The sequence below is a fragment of the Corvus moneduloides genome, chromosome 9 (assembly GCF_009650955.1).
Source record: "Corvus moneduloides isolate bCorMon1 chromosome 9, bCorMon1.pri, whole genome shotgun sequence".
Lineage (NCBI taxonomy): Eukaryota > Metazoa > Chordata > Aves > Passeriformes > Corvidae > Corvus > Corvus moneduloides.
Window position 1 is genome coordinate 7,662,717 of NC_045484.1, and position 14,366 is coordinate 7,677,082.

Below are 14,366 nucleotides of genomic sequence, written 5' to 3' on the forward strand. Positions count from 1 at the left end.
CACGTAGGGCAGCCTGTGCTTCTCCCTGCCGGCTGATCTGGGGCAGTACATGGGGCACTGCTCTGACCTGCTCCCTGCCAGCCCGGAGGAAGCTGTGCCCTGTCTCTGTCACCCTGGGCAGTCCTGGCTCAGTGGGTGCTGCAGCCCCTCTCTGGTGGCAGTGATGAGGGTCGCCAGTGTCTGCTGTGGGCGGTGGGTGGCTTCTCCTGCCTGTGATCCAGTTGGTTTGTCTGGAAACTCCAGGCTAAGAGTATGGCAAAGAGGTTGGTTCAGGAGCACAGCTACAGCCCTGGGGCTTTGGGGTGTCTAGTGGGACAGGAAAGCCTTTTAGGGAGTTGCTGGCCTGCTGCCAGAGGTGCTACTTCCCTCCCATAATGTGAGAGTGGAATAAAATACAGCCAAAACAGTCTGGAGAAAAAAAAAAAATCTTTAATTGTGGTTTTCGCTGTTGCACGAAAATTATCATGAGCCCATTATTATTATTTTCTCCCTGCCGGGTTGCGTAGCCGGTGGCCACCGTGCCAAGCTAGTGCCTGGAAATGATGTCAAGCCCCCAGCTCCGCGTGGAGCTCGGGGAGCTGGAGCACTGATCCCGTGCCCTGTGCCAGGCAGGTCGGCTTCTGGCCGCTGTCCTGGCCACGCGTGCCCGTGCAGGAGTCCCAAACCCGGCGCCGGGGGCCCGGAGAGGGGTAGCCCATGTGGGACCCTCTGGGCTAGCTTTGGGGTCTTGTGGAGCGTCCCCGTTGCCCGCATTTTGGGGGTGATGCACCCGGCCCCACAGTGCAGGCGGAGGGTCCTGGACACACGTGCCATGCCACAGCCACGGGGCAAGCATTGGAAAGTGAAACGTTGCCTATTGCTTTAAGTTCCCTTGCTGGCCACGGGGACTTTTTTATTTTTTCTCTTGCGCTATGAATGGGTTTTGCTGTAAATTATAGCTTTGCGCACATTCCCTCGGGCCGAGGAAAATAACCTCCGCCAAAAAGCCAGCCCGGATCGCTGACTGGCTCCCCCTCTCCGCTCCCTAATTGAAACCAAATGTGCAAGATGTAGGATTGTGGGATTTCTGGCCGGCTCCCAGGAATCCGCAGAATGCGAGCGAGCTCCCAGAGGCATCTTGCATCAGCCCGGGGAAGTTTGCTCCTCGCCTGGCTCTCCCGGCCCGGGCGAGGGGCGAGGAGCCCACCCGCCCTTGGCCACCGCCCCGCTCTGGTGAGTCGCTCTCGGCTGCGTGGGGAGGTGTTGGACCCTCCTAGGCTTGGGGTTTTGGGGGTATGGGTCAAGCGTGCTCCGCGGCGGAGCCTCGGCAGAGGGGCTGCGGTGCGGGTCTGCCTGGGGAGGGTCTGGGCAGCAGCGGGGCAGTGTCCTCCCTCGGGGAAGGTTACAACTGACCCCTTTTCGCCATCTGACCCCCCCCGTGCCAGCGTTTCCTGGTGTTCCTCCTCAGCTCCCGCCTATGTGTCTGTTGGCACAGTTGGCGGCAGTGCTGGTCAGCCAGAGAGGCCCTGCTGTCCCCAGGGTCCCCCAGCCAGGCACCAGGTCACGCTGCCGAGGGGAACACAAGGGCACTGCTCTGATGTTTGTGAGCATCGTGCCCCAGTCCTGGTGCTGGGCACCCGCTGGTGGCTTCCCAGCCTTGGGTGCGTTGGAGCGATGCTGTGGAGCCCTGCTCCGCAGCGGGGCGATGCCGTGGCACGGAGCGTGGAGCAGGGCTGGGAGCTCTCGGCTGTTGGGGAGCATTGCTGGATGCAGCACCCACGGGATGGTGTCCCCCGGCCCCCAGCTGTGCTCCTGGCAGGTCTCTCCAGGGCAGCTGGAGTCATGAGGACGCGCTGGCTGCTCCTCGCACCCCGGACGGCTGCGATGCCCCAGGCTGAGCCAGCGAGCCCGTGGCTGGGGAGGTGCTTGCTGCTGCAGAAAATGGGGCTGCATCCAGCCCAGAGAAGGTCTAAAATGGCATTTTTGGAAGGGAGGAGTACTACGGGTCCCGGCATGCTGCACTGTGCTCCCACCAAGGCTGTGCCGGCGGCACGGCATGCTGGGGGCTGTAGTGCCAGCTGGGGCAGGGATCCTGAACCCCCTTATCCCAGCTCCCTTGGGCCAGGGTCACAGGGAGCCTGTCGTCACTTGAGGACATTCCCTGAGTGCGGCCTTGATCTGTCCCACCCACCTGCCATCCCAGCAGGATGGGAGCCCCAGCCCCGTGTGAGGACAGGGGCTCTGCAACAGGAGCCCTAGAAGTCCCGGGAGCCTCGTGTCCAAGACCTGGTGTGCACAGAGGGTGCAGGCTGCTGCCACCCAGCCCTCTCCCCACGGATGATGCTCTTCCAGTGCCAGCAAAGGTGACAGTGCCCAGCTGGGGACCTCACCCTGCTGGGGACCTCACCTGGCACAGGCTGAGGGCAAGAAGGACCATGGGTCCAGGTGGGGTTTGTCTCTTAAAAAATGGGGATTCAGTTTTGTCCCCAGTTATATCCCTTGGTTATTTCAGTAGAATAAGGAAGGAGGGAAATAAAAAGGGAAAACAAAAAAAAAAGCAGCAGCCAAGGGAAACTCAAACCCTGGGCGATGCCAGGGAGGAGCTCAAAAAACTCTCTGCACTAAAACTTTCCAGTGATTGAAAATTCAGCAAACATTTTAAGGCAAAGCCTTACAAAACCATCCCTTTTGCAGGGCTGGTGGAACAAAACGGATTTCCAGCTGGGCTGCCACTACTGCCCGTGTGTTTGACCGCGTGTCCCTTAGCCCCCAGCCTTGTGGCCGGAGTCACTGTCCCCACACACACTGTCCCCCAGCCCCACTCTCCTGAGGCGCTATAAGCACTTCCCAATGGCTAAGTGGGGATGATTTCCCTGTATTAGACTAAATGTGAATGCATTCCCTGCAGGAGATTACAGCATGTGGTATCCTGATGCTTAAAGAGTTTACTCAGCCTGAAAGAATAGTGGGGAAAAAACATCCCTGGATATTTTTTGGAATGCAGAAGGAAATTAAGATTTTAATGTTGGGGGGAACTGGCTATCATCAAACGCAGGAGCCTCCTGCGTGTGCCTCTCGGCAATGCAGCTGAAATTCCCAGTTGCAGCTGAGTTAGTTGCAACTAGCTACAGTCTCCCAGCTGGGAATAGGGGTAAAAAAGCAACCACGTATGTGCTTTTCAAAAAAAAAAAAGGGAAAAAAAATAGAAAAAAGGGGGAAATCATCCCAAGTGCAAGTGTTTACTTGTGCCTCCTGCAGAGCTCATGGCGTTTGGCAGAGTTCCCCAGCGATCCAGCAGGGTGCTGTGGGGTGCACAGAGCCTCTAGCAGAGTGCAGGTGGCAGTTCCTGGGGTTTTACTCTCCTCTTGGGTGTTGGTGTGGCCGCAGCAAGGCCCAGTCTCGCTCCTGCCACGCCGAACCCCAGCTTTGTCAGTGACCAGGGCCGTATCCAGCGCATCCCAGCTGGCTTTGTGGGATGTGGGCATGTGATATGTGGCAGCTGGTTTGGGTGGGCTTGGCAGTGTGGCGATGCAGGGACACAACCAGGCATTCACCTGCAGGGTCAGTGGTGCTGGGCTGGTTCAAGATGTGCCAGCCAGGACAGACATCCCTGGTACAGTGGGCTTGACTGGGATTTACCCCAGCAGCCAGCCCCCATTTGGCCAGGAGCTGTGTTCTCTTCAACCCCCAGGTTAGTAGGTTGTTCTCTCAAAGGTTAGTGTGAGTTTAAACTAGATTAAAACAGCCTTTTCTAACAGAAAGAGAACTAATTGCATCTGGTGCTGGTGTGAAGTGTCCTCTTGGCAAATAAGAGGAGCTCAGGGAGCCTGGGGCAGGGCTGGTTATGTTTAGGGGTGTCCCTGGTGCATCCCCCAGCACCGTGCTGAGCCCCATGGTGGCTACCCAGAGGTGTGTGGGCACAGTGGGAGCTGCTCTGGGGGTTCCTGGCAGCTGAGGGCTGGCTGGAGCCAAGGCAGTGGCTGTGGTGACAGCCCTGACACAAGGGCAGGCACGTCCTGGGGAGATCTCCTTGTGCCGTGGGCTGACCCCTCTGAGGAGAGGCCTCGGCAGCACCAGCCCTTTTTCTCCCCATGCTGCGGGTCGAGTCCCATTGCCAGGACCCCCAGGTCCCCTCCAGCCCCATCCCAGGCTCCCCTCGAGGCAGCAGGTGTGAGCTGGCTCCCACACCCTCTGTCCCTGGGATCCGCTCTGCCATGGGGAGCTGCCGCAGTAAATACGCTGCAAATCTCGGGTGATTATCTGCGCTCCTCTCTGCGGAGCCAGCAGGCAGGGAAAGCGCTCTAGCACCCTGCTATTACTGTCTTATTGTTGTGCAACTCCTTGCGTTCAAAGGCGGCCGAGGGTGGGCGGCCCAGCCAGAGCCTCTGTGCCCCGCGGTGCCCGCAGCCGGTGCTGGCCCCGGGCACAGCCCAGGGAGCTTTCTGCGGGTCCTGTGGCCATTCCACGTGGATGTGGCACACCATGGCTCCCAGGGGTGGTGGCCAGGGTCCCTGTGACCGCCACCACAGATCTGAGGCTTGGGGCTCTGTTCCTCCTGCGAGGCTGAGGTGGGGACATGAGGTCTCGTGCAGGAGAAGTGCTCCGATGCTCAGCTGGCTGCCCCAGGCGGGGCTGGTGTTTGCCCTCTCCTGAGCTGCCCCAGCGTGATGAGCCCTGGCTCTGTCTCCACAGGACTGCCGACATGTCGGCCATCCCCAGGCCGGCCCTGCTGCCACTGCTGCCCCTGCTGCTGCTGCACATCCCACAGGCTGCGAGAGCCCAGGTCAACCCCGGTAAGTGAGACAGGGACCAGGTGCATGCAGGTGCCATAATTTCATTTCCCTGGTCTCTGCTCCTGCCAGATGGCCAAGTTTGGGCTCGCATCATCTCCATCATCTCTGGGACTCTCCTGGCTCTGGCAGCAGCCTGCACCTGCCTGGTCGTTCTGCTGTCCTGCACCTCACGTGGGCACCTGCAGCGACCTGCAGAGCTCCCTCTGTGTGCCACGGGTGCTGTCCTGCCAATGGCGACTGGCAAGGCGTTGGACATGGCAAAGCACTACCCCAGAGCCCTGGGCTCTGAGTGGGGCCTTTCCCCTGGGGGCTCACTGTGGCTGGAGGCTGCCAGGTGCCAGGGTATTGTTTTCTCTGCTGGGCTGTGCCTTCTCTGGTGGATTTTGCAGCAAACCAAGGCTGGTTTTAGTGAAGTGGCTTGACTGGGTGCCTGGCTTCTGCTCAGAAACCACAACAGTGCACCAGCCGGCAGCAGAAGTGTGTTTAGATGGCTGTTCCTGCAGGGCTCAGCCCCATCCTGTGCTGCAGGGATGGACAGAGCCCAGGTTTTCCCAGGGTTTCCCCAGGGTTTCCCTGTAACAAGTCCCTTCAAAGGCTTCTTCCGTCCGTGGGAGGAGTTAGCTGGGTCTTCCCTGGAGGTTGCATGGTGCTTGCTTAGGGAGGCAATCCTGCTTCTCCTGCAGACATCTATGGCTGGCAGAATTGGATTTGCCTGGCCAGGATTGTTATCACCAAGACAAAAAACATGGGCTGGCTCCATGCTTGGCAAGAATTAAATGGGAATTCAGCAGGAGCTGTGCTCTGCAGAGCATCACGAGTGGGAGAGCAGGAAACAAGAAGAGATGCTCCCACTGTGCCAATGCTCATGATGAAGATGCGCTCATCCCTCTGCCTGATGTAGGGTATGGTCCCTGTGTGAGGTGTCCTGGGGGTGGTGGCACAATGGGATGTGGGTTCCTTGCCGGTGCAGTGCCAGGCGAGCCAGGAACCGTGGGGGTAGGAGGTGGCCCAGGCACAGTGTTGTGCCTGGTCCTTGCCACCTCGGTGCGGGTGTTTGCTCGGGGTGGTGTGTGGAGGGAGCGCGGTGGGCTGGAGCCGGCAGCCAGACGGTAAACATGGCCAAACAAGCCGCCCTTTCAGCAGTGCTCTTGGCAGCCAGGCGTGAAAAAATAACTCCTGTGAAGCAGTGAGGATGCGGTGCTGAGGGAGTCAGCTGTCACTCGGGGGTGCAGCCCGCCTGCCACCCCGGGTACTTTTCCACTCACAGCCAGGCTGGGAGCAGGGCTGGTGATGGGAGCTGAGGGATCAGCAGGGAGGATGAGTGCCTGTCTTTGTCACTTGTTCCCCCAGGCAGGGACAGGGAGCAGCAGGGCAGCACGGCACAGTTGCTGTTGGTGAGGTTTTTGGGCAAGTGGCCTCCGGACTGAGCCCTCTGGAGCTCAGCTCATGGGGACAGCAGTGCCAGCTCACAGGCTCTCCAGCACAGCCAAGATCCTTGCCAGCAAGTCTGACAAGATCCCTGGGGACAGGGCCCGGTGTGCCTGTCAGCCCTTGGAGCGCCACCTCCCCTTCTTCCCACTTAGCTTCAAGCTGGGCTGGGATCAACTCCTGGCCAGAGCCTCCATTTGACTGGGAAGGTGCCTGCTTTGGCAGGACTGTCCCATCCTTGCTTCATCCTCTCTCTGTAAGCCAGAGGGATGGAGAGTGCTGCCTTGGGGCTGCAGTGCCTGAGGTTGGGTGGATGTGCCCAAGCCCAGGCCATTTCAGCTGGGCTCGGAGCCAAGGAGGGATTCCCTCCTGCTCAGCGCCCTGCCGGTCTCATTGCAGCCGTGTGTCGGTACCCCTTGGGAATGTCGGGCGGGCACATCCCTGACGAGGACATCTCAGCCTCCAGCCAGTGGTCTGATTCCACGGCCGCCAAGTATGGACGGTGAGTGTGGGCACCCTCCTGCAATAGCCACAGCAGGGGCTGGGCTGGCATGGAGGGAGAAGGGGCACACCGGACTGGCCTCGGCCACCTGCAAACATCTCCTCCACTCTGGGCTCGCAGGCTGGACTCAGAGGATGGTGATGGAGCCTGGTGCCCCAAGACCGCAGTGGAGCCAAATGACCTGAAGGAGTTCCTGCAGATTGACCTGCGCGCCCTGCACTTCATCACGCTGGTGGGCACCCAGGGGCGCCACGCCGAGGGCCATGGCAATGAGTTTGCCCCCATGTATAAAATCAACTACAGCCGGGATGGCACCCGCTGGATCTCCTGGAGGAACCGGCACGGGAAGCAGGTAAGGAGGCAGGTGAGGGCTGCATTGGATGGTAGGTGAGGAGTCTCCTCCTGCCCATCCCCACTGTGCTCCTCTCTCTCCAGGTGCTGGATGGAAACACCAACCCCTACGACATCGTCCTCAAGGACCTGGAGCCGCCCCTTATCGCTCGCTTTGTGCGCTTCATCCCTGTCACTGACCACTCCATGAGCGTCTGCCTGCGCGTGGAGCTGTACGGCTGTGTCTGGCTGGGTGGGTGGTCCTGTCCTGTCCCTGTCCCCGTGTCCCCAGTGCCCACCTGGCCATCCCAGTGGGGGCTGTCTGTCCTGCAGCACCAGGGATTGGTGGGGTGTCCATGCACTCACCCTTCCCTCCCTGCAGATGGGCTGGTGTCCTACAACGCACCAGTCGGGCAGCAGCTCATCCTTCCTGGGGGCACCGTCATCTACCTGAACGACTCGGTGTACGATGGGGCCTTCGGGTACAGGTGAGGACTGCATGCCACAGGGGCGGCAGGTGTGGGGGCTGTTTCTTCCCTGCACTGTCAGGCTGATGTGCTGATCCTCAGTAGAGCTAATGTTTGTGGTGTCCTTGAGGTGGGGGACATGGCCAGCCTGGGGAGGCTGCACATCATGAGGGGGACAGCTTGATGAGGAAAGCAGCCCCAGCCCTTCTCTTGGATTTGCTCTAGCTGCACCACATGTTCAGCACCCCACAGCCTTTTCCAGAGAGAACATCAAGAACAAAATTCCCCCCTAGGCATCCCAGAGCCTGTGAGGAGCTGCCAGGGGGTGCTAGGTGGTGGCAGGTTTGTGGGGTTAGTGAGAGTCATGGTCCTTCTGTCGCCTTGCACGTGCCAGCATGACAGAGGGCCTGGGCCAGCTGACGGACGGGGTGTCGGGGCTGGACGACTTCACGCAGACCCACGAGTACCACGTCTGGCCGGGCTACGACTACGTGGGCTGGCGCAATGAGAGCACGGCTGGCGGCTACGTGGAGATCACCTTCGAGTTCGACCGCATCAGGAACTTCACGGCCATGAAGGTCCACACCCCCCCCGCCCTGTCACCCGTCCCCATGCCCCTCGGTGGCCGTGCTGACAGGCTGCCCCACAGGTCCACTGCAACAACATGTTCGCCAAAGGGGTGAAGATCTTCAAGGAGGTGCAGTGCTACTTCCGCGCCGACGCCAGCGAGTGGGAGCCCAGTGCCGTCTCCTCGGTGCTGGTGCTGGATGATGTGAACCCCAGTGCCCGTTTTGTCACCGTGCCCCTGCTCCACCGCATGGCCAGTGCCATCAAGTGCCAGTATTACTTCGCTGACACCTGGATGATGTTCAGTGAGATCACCTTCCAGTCAGGTAGCTGTCGCCATGAGCCCTGTGGGGACCGGGCCCTCCTGGGTGGGGGGCTCAAGGGGATAGTGGGGCTGTGGGGCACCCACAGCCCCCACCCTGATGTTCTCTTCTCCCTGGCCAGACGCAGCCATGTACAACAACTCGGTGCCCCCCGCCGAGGCACCCGTGGTCCCCACCACTTATGGTAAGGCATGGGAAGCATGTCACCCTGTGCTGGGTGGAGGTCTGTGCCCCATCCCATGGAGGAAAGGGGCAGGGGCCTCCCCACACCCCACTGTGACCAGCTCTTGCTGTCCCCTTCTCCGGCCAGACCCCACACTCAAGGTAGACGACAGCAACACGCGTATCCTGATCGGGTGCCTGGTGGCCATCATCTTCATCCTGGTGGCCATCATTGTCATCATACTGTGGCGGCAGTTCTGGCAGAAGATGCTGGAGAAGGTGGGCAAGCGTGGCATGGCTGGTGAGGTGCCCTAGGGCGGGGGCTCGTTCTGGGTAGGTCCTTCTGGGAGCTCAGCATGGAGAAAACAGACTCCATGCAAGGGCTGATGCTCCCTTCTCCTCCTCAGAAAGGTTGTGCTTTGCACCCATCTCCCAGGCAAGGGGACTTAGCGGAGCAGGGTGGTGGCTTTGGGGCTTGCCTGTTTGTCCATGCCTCTGTCCTGAAGCTGATTTGGGGAAGAGAAGCCTGGGTGTGGAGGGTTCTCACCACAGCCACCACCTAACCAAGGTCACTCACAGAAGTGATGTAGCCAAACCCTTCTCCATAGAGGCAGACAAGAGAAGGGGGGAACATGAGGACAAACCCAGGCAGGTGTTGCAGCCCCACAGAAAAGGCACTAGAGAGGAGGTTTGGGCACATCCCTGGTACCGTGGAACACAAGAGACCCCATCCTACCCATGCTGTGGGGAACCCCACCTCTCTCCTCCCTTGCCCCACTGTCACAGGCATCAAGGAGGATGCTGGATGATGAAATGACTGTCAGCCTCTCCCTGCCCAGCGAATCCAGCATGTTCAACCACAACCGCTCCTCCTCCTCCAGCGAGCAGGAGTCCAGCTCCACCTACGACCGCATCTTCCCCCTGGGACCCGACTACCAGGAGCCCTCCCGCCTGATCCGCAAGCTACCTGAGTTCACCTCGGGGGAGGAGGACACAGGTGAGAGCCAGGACACCCTGCATGCTCAGAGCCATCTACCGTGCCCGAGCCTGCAGCAGCCCTCTCTCCCCGGCCCCAGCTTTTGGCCACTCTCAAATACTTTGTCACAGAGGGGAGAGGTCGCACAAGCCCCTGTGCACCCCACACAAAGCCTGTGACTGAGAGCCATCACTAACATCCACTGCCAGACTAAGCTGTGTCCCTCTATCACCCTTGGGATGCTCTGGCACCTCTTCCTCAATGATCTGGAGGTCAGGCATTGATTTCTGCTCATCTGGTGCTCAGGGCTTGATGGGTGTGTTTGCCATTGATGGGGAAGGAGTGGAGCAGCCTGTGATGCCTGCAGGAATGCAGCCCTGTGGGGTGGTGCAGGGGCTCTGGGGAGGACAGGGACAGAGTGTGAGCAGCCACCAGGGAGCAGAGGTGCAAGGCAGGACACCCACGGCAGGGCTGGCCCCGCTGTGTTGTCCCAGGCTGCAGTGGCCCCGTGAAGCCGTTCCAGGCCAGCGTCCCCGAGGGCGTCCCGCACTACGCCGAGGCCGACATTGTGAACCTGCAGGGTGTGACAGGCGGCAACACCTACTCAGTGCCAGCCCTCACCATGGACCTGCTCTCTGGCAAGGATGTGGCCGTCGAGGAGTTCCCCAGGAAGCTGCTGACCTTCAAGGAGAAGCTGGGGGAAGGCCAGTTTGGGGAGGTGAGCAGGAATTGGGCCTGCCCCGAGCAGGGCTCAGGCAAAGCTCCTCCCAGTTAGCAGAGGCTGTGGAAGACTGTCAGTGAGCAGAGGTAATGGCTGCCCCTTGCTCCCCCAGGTTCACCTCTGTGAAGTGGAGGGGATGGAGAAGTTCACAGGGAAGGACTTTGCCCTGGAGGGCTTGGATGGCAGCTCCGACCACCCTGTGCTGGTGGCTGTGAAGATGCTGCGGGCGGACGCCAACAAGAATGCCAGGTAGGGGCTGAGGGGTGCACACACCCCAGCACTGCCCCCCATGCAGAGCCTCACCAGCAGAGCTGGGATGCTTGGAAAGCATCCCCTGTCTCCATCAGCTGTATGCTCAGTGCAGCTGCAAGGACCACACCTCTGAGCTCTCTGGGGATTTTGGGCTGTCACATGTCAGGATCCTTGGTCCTAACCAGCTCCCCAGTGCCTGTCTACCTGCTGAGCCTACCCTGCAGCCCACGTTCCCCAGTTCCAGGGGAGGGGTCCCCCAGGAGGCTTGGGCGGGTGGGTGGCACTCTTGGCCAGTCTGTGCACACCATCATGCCCCTCTGGGTCTGTCTATCCGATCCGTGTGGTTTCTGTTCCGGAAAGGAATGATTTTCTGAAGGAAATCAAGATCATGTCGCGGCTGAAGGACCCCAACATCATCCGGCTGTTGGCAGTGTGCATCACGGATGACCCCCTGTGCATGATCACCGAGTACATGGAGAATGGGGACCTCAACCAGTTCCTGTCCCGCCAGCAGGCAGGCGGCCCCCCCGCTGGCCACGCACCCACTGTCAGGTAGGGCTGCCCAGGATAACAGGGGCAGGCAGCACTGCTTGCTCCCAGGACACCTCATCTGGGTGCAGCTTCCTTCCTGGGCTTGCTCCTGGGACTCCCGTGCACCCTCCTTCCTTCCTGCCTTCCTGCCTTCCTGCCTCCCTCCCTCCCTTCCCTCCCTTTCCTTCCTTCCCAGCACTCATCCCTCCCTTGTGCCCCTGACAGTGACCTGCGGTTCATGGCCACCCAGATTGCCTCAGGCATGAAGTACCTCTCATCCCTCAACTTCGTGCACCGGGACCTGGCCACACGCAACTGCCTGGTGGGGAAGCACTACACCATCAAGATAGCCGACTTTGGGATGAGCAGGAACCTCTACAGCGGGGACTACTACCGCATCCAGGGCCGGGCGGTGCTCCCCATCCGCTGGATGTCCTGGGAGAGCATCCTGCTGGTACATGGGGGCTGGGGTCCTCTGACAGGCACTGACACGGCTCTGGGGATGCTCAGTGCCTTGTTTCCTGGGGCTGGGGGGTGCAGAAGGGATGGGGAGGTCTCTGCTCTCTGCAGCCCAGATTTGGGGTGAAGCATGGGGAGAGCGGGCGTGGTAGCAGCTTTTTAAGGCAGGCTGGGGGGGACTATGGTGATTTTTGATGTCCCAGTGCAGGACATCCTTTAAGTGGGATGCTTGGCATTTTATCCTGGCCACGGTCAGACCTGGAAGAGGGAGCAGTGTCAGTTTTTACCTTTGCAGGGAGCTGGGTCCTTGGCAAGCCCCAGCTCTCAGAGCAGTCACTGCCAGCCAGACCTGGAGCTCACCAGGCCCTGGCCCCAGGCAGAAAGCAGGTCTGTGGGGACAAGCACCCCTTCTGGGCGCAGATCTGGATGCTGAAGCATCCAGGAAAAGGTTTTGATCCCTGAGCATCTACAACTTCTGGAGCAGGATGGGGTAAAGCCCATACCTGACCTGCTCTGCTCCCTCTGGCCAGGGCAAGTTCACAACAGCCAGTGATGTGTGGGCATTCGGTGTGACGCTGTGGGAGACCTTCACACTCTGCCGGGAGCAGCCCTACTCCCAGATGTCCGATGAGCAGGTCATCGAAAACACCGGCGAGTTCTTCCGGGACCAGGGCCGGCAGGTGGGGATGGGATGGGATGGGATTGGATGGGATGGGATGAGATGGGAGGGGCAGCAGTGCACCTGGGACATCAGGGACCTGGGGAAAGACTTTAAGGTGGCCGGATAGGGAGCTTGGCTGTGAGGCAGTTATGGGACAGGAGCTCCTCTGGGAAAGAATCCTGGTGAAGGGCCCATCATGGCAAACCCTGCACTTTACACAGCCCAAGGCACTGCTTGCTCACTGACCCCACTTGAGTGTTTAGGGTCTGGGGGACAGAAGCAAGTGTCCCCAACCACCTCGCTGTGCCATCTGGGGGTCACCTTGCCCCTGGGCACACAGCAGTGCAGTGCCTCACCCTGGGGCATGGAGAGATGGGGCACCCTGCGAAATGGGGCTCTCCGGGAGCTGGTTTCTGTGGCAGTAACTCTCCCTTTGCCATTTTTGCCTTTTGTTTTGCAGACCTACCTTCCCCAGCCTGCGCTGTGCCCTGACTCAGTCTATAAGCTAATGCTCAGCTGCTGGAGACGGGACACTAAAGACCGTCCCTCCTTCCAGGACATCCATCGCCTTCTCCAGGAGTCAGCCAGTGAAGAATGACCCTTGGCTCCTGTCCATCCTGGTCCCCATCCTTCCCTGTCCCCAGAGGAGCCCCGTATGCAAACTGAAGCCACTTCACTCGGTCTTAGCCATAAACCCCAAGCAGCTGCTCTTGTTCTCATTGTACAGTGAAGCCTCAGAGGAGACCCCCAAGGACAGCAAAGAGCCACGGATGGGGCAGCTCAGACCTCCCGCTTCCTTGCAGACCTGAGCCTGGGAGCAGCACGGGCTGGGATGAGGGTTATTTATTGACGCAGCGCGTTCTTGGTGACAAGGACCGGGACAGAGTGGCTTCTCTTCCCTGGCTGGAGGGCAGGAACTGCAGGTGGCCTTTCTCTGTGAGGAAGCTCAGCCCACGTGCAAGGCAGGCGCCTGGGGAAGGGATGTGTGCAGGTGTGTGCCCGCTGGAGCAGGGACAGAGCGGCAGCCACCACCTGCTCAAGGAGGAGCTGGGAGCTGCCACTGCGTCTCACTGGGCTGTGCAATTACAGGGTGAAAACATAGACTCCACGGACATTTGGGGCTTTGGACGTGCCACGTGGGGAGGCAGGAACTGCCCTCCCTGCTGGTCATCCCCAGCTGCACAGGGAGAAGACTGAGGGCATTCCCAGCACCTCACCCAGCTGCTGGAGTGGGCAGCCAGGGAGGAGCGGGCATCCGGTGCCGAGGGACATTCCCTCACTGACCACGGCCACTCCAGTGCAGCTCAACTGCCCATGAAATGCATTTTGGATGCCCCGTGGGTGATGCAGAGCAGCTGGCAGCAGGATGCTAGCACCTTTCACTTCCATGGGGAAATCTCCAGGTCCTCCTCCCCCAGGGTTAACCCACGTCTTCATCTGCCAAGAGAGGAATGCATGTAGCAGAGTTTCATTGGCAGCTGCCTGATGCCCATGCCTGCAACAGCCCACGGGCATGGAGCAGGGCACTCCAGCTCTCCCTGGCTCTCAGTCTGGGATCGCAGTCTAGCTGAAGCACCTGAGCTGGACTCTGCCACCCTGAGCACCCCACAGCATTCTGGCACCAGTCTGTCTTCCCCGATCTGGCAGCATTATGAGCAAACTGGGCAGGTGTCAAAGCCATGTGCCATCAGGACCCCTGGCAGGTTACCAACCATGCCCCAAAATCAGACCCCCTGCAGATGGACAGGAGGAACTTTGGACTTTGAGGGTACACAGACCCCTCCGCACTTCTGTACGCATTAGTTCAGCACCATCAGTTGCGCGTGGCACAGTTCCCAGTACCCCCTTGCTAAGGCATGTATATATTCAGTAGATGCACCTATATGTAGGGGCAAACCCGCTGAAGAGACACTTGGTACGAGAATCTGGTTCCATGGTTTCCTTGTGGCACTTCTGAAGGCAGCTCAGCTCGCTGCGGGGCCCTGGAGCTGCACCGTGTGCTTGGGATGTGGTGTGGGAACACAGGTAACAGCCTAAGAGTTAGAGCAAGGATGATCCAGAGACCAGCTGGCTGACCCACACTAGCTGTCCATCCCAGGGGGTGGGAGGGAGGCTCTGTTGCAGGCTCAGCAACATCAGGACATGTCCACCAGCAGGACCGGGGCAGGACAGGGGCTCTGGGAGAGGGGAGGGCTGTGCCCTGCAGAGAGACTGG

At 60.0% G+C, this 14,366-nt stretch overlaps 1 protein-coding gene across 3 annotated transcripts; it reads left to right on the forward strand.

Annotated features, from left to right (window-relative positions):
* Positions 1-1,092: 1,092 nt before the first annotated feature.
* Positions 1,093-14,075, forward strand: DDR2 (discoidin domain receptor tyrosine kinase 2). Of its 3 annotated transcripts, XM_032118394.1 has the most exons (17): positions 1,132-1,212; positions 4,672-4,772; positions 6,600-6,702; positions 6,823-7,054; positions 7,138-7,285; positions 7,415-7,520; positions 7,894-8,077; positions 8,149-8,392; positions 8,511-8,573; positions 8,700-8,830; positions 9,338-9,548; positions 10,022-10,245; positions 10,361-10,497; positions 10,861-11,052; positions 11,257-11,485; positions 12,021-12,170; positions 12,612-14,075. In XM_032118394.1, exons 2-17 carry the CDS (start codon positions 4,682-4,684, stop codon positions 12,747-12,749), a joined length of 2,583 nt encoding a protein of 860 aa, XP_031974285.1. In that variant the 5' UTR covers positions 1,132-1,212; positions 4,672-4,681; the 3' UTR covers positions 12,750-14,075. The 3 variants fall into 3 exon arrangements, with proteins under 3 accessions (XP_031974287.1, XP_031974285.1, XP_031974286.1); XM_032118396.1 differs by lacking the exon at positions 4,672-4,772 and having other exon boundaries at positions 1,093-1,212; XM_032118395.1 differs by lacking the exons at positions 1,132-1,212; positions 4,672-4,772 and adding an exon at positions 5,445-5,674.
* The last annotated feature ends 291 nt before the right edge of the window (positions 14,076-14,366 follow it).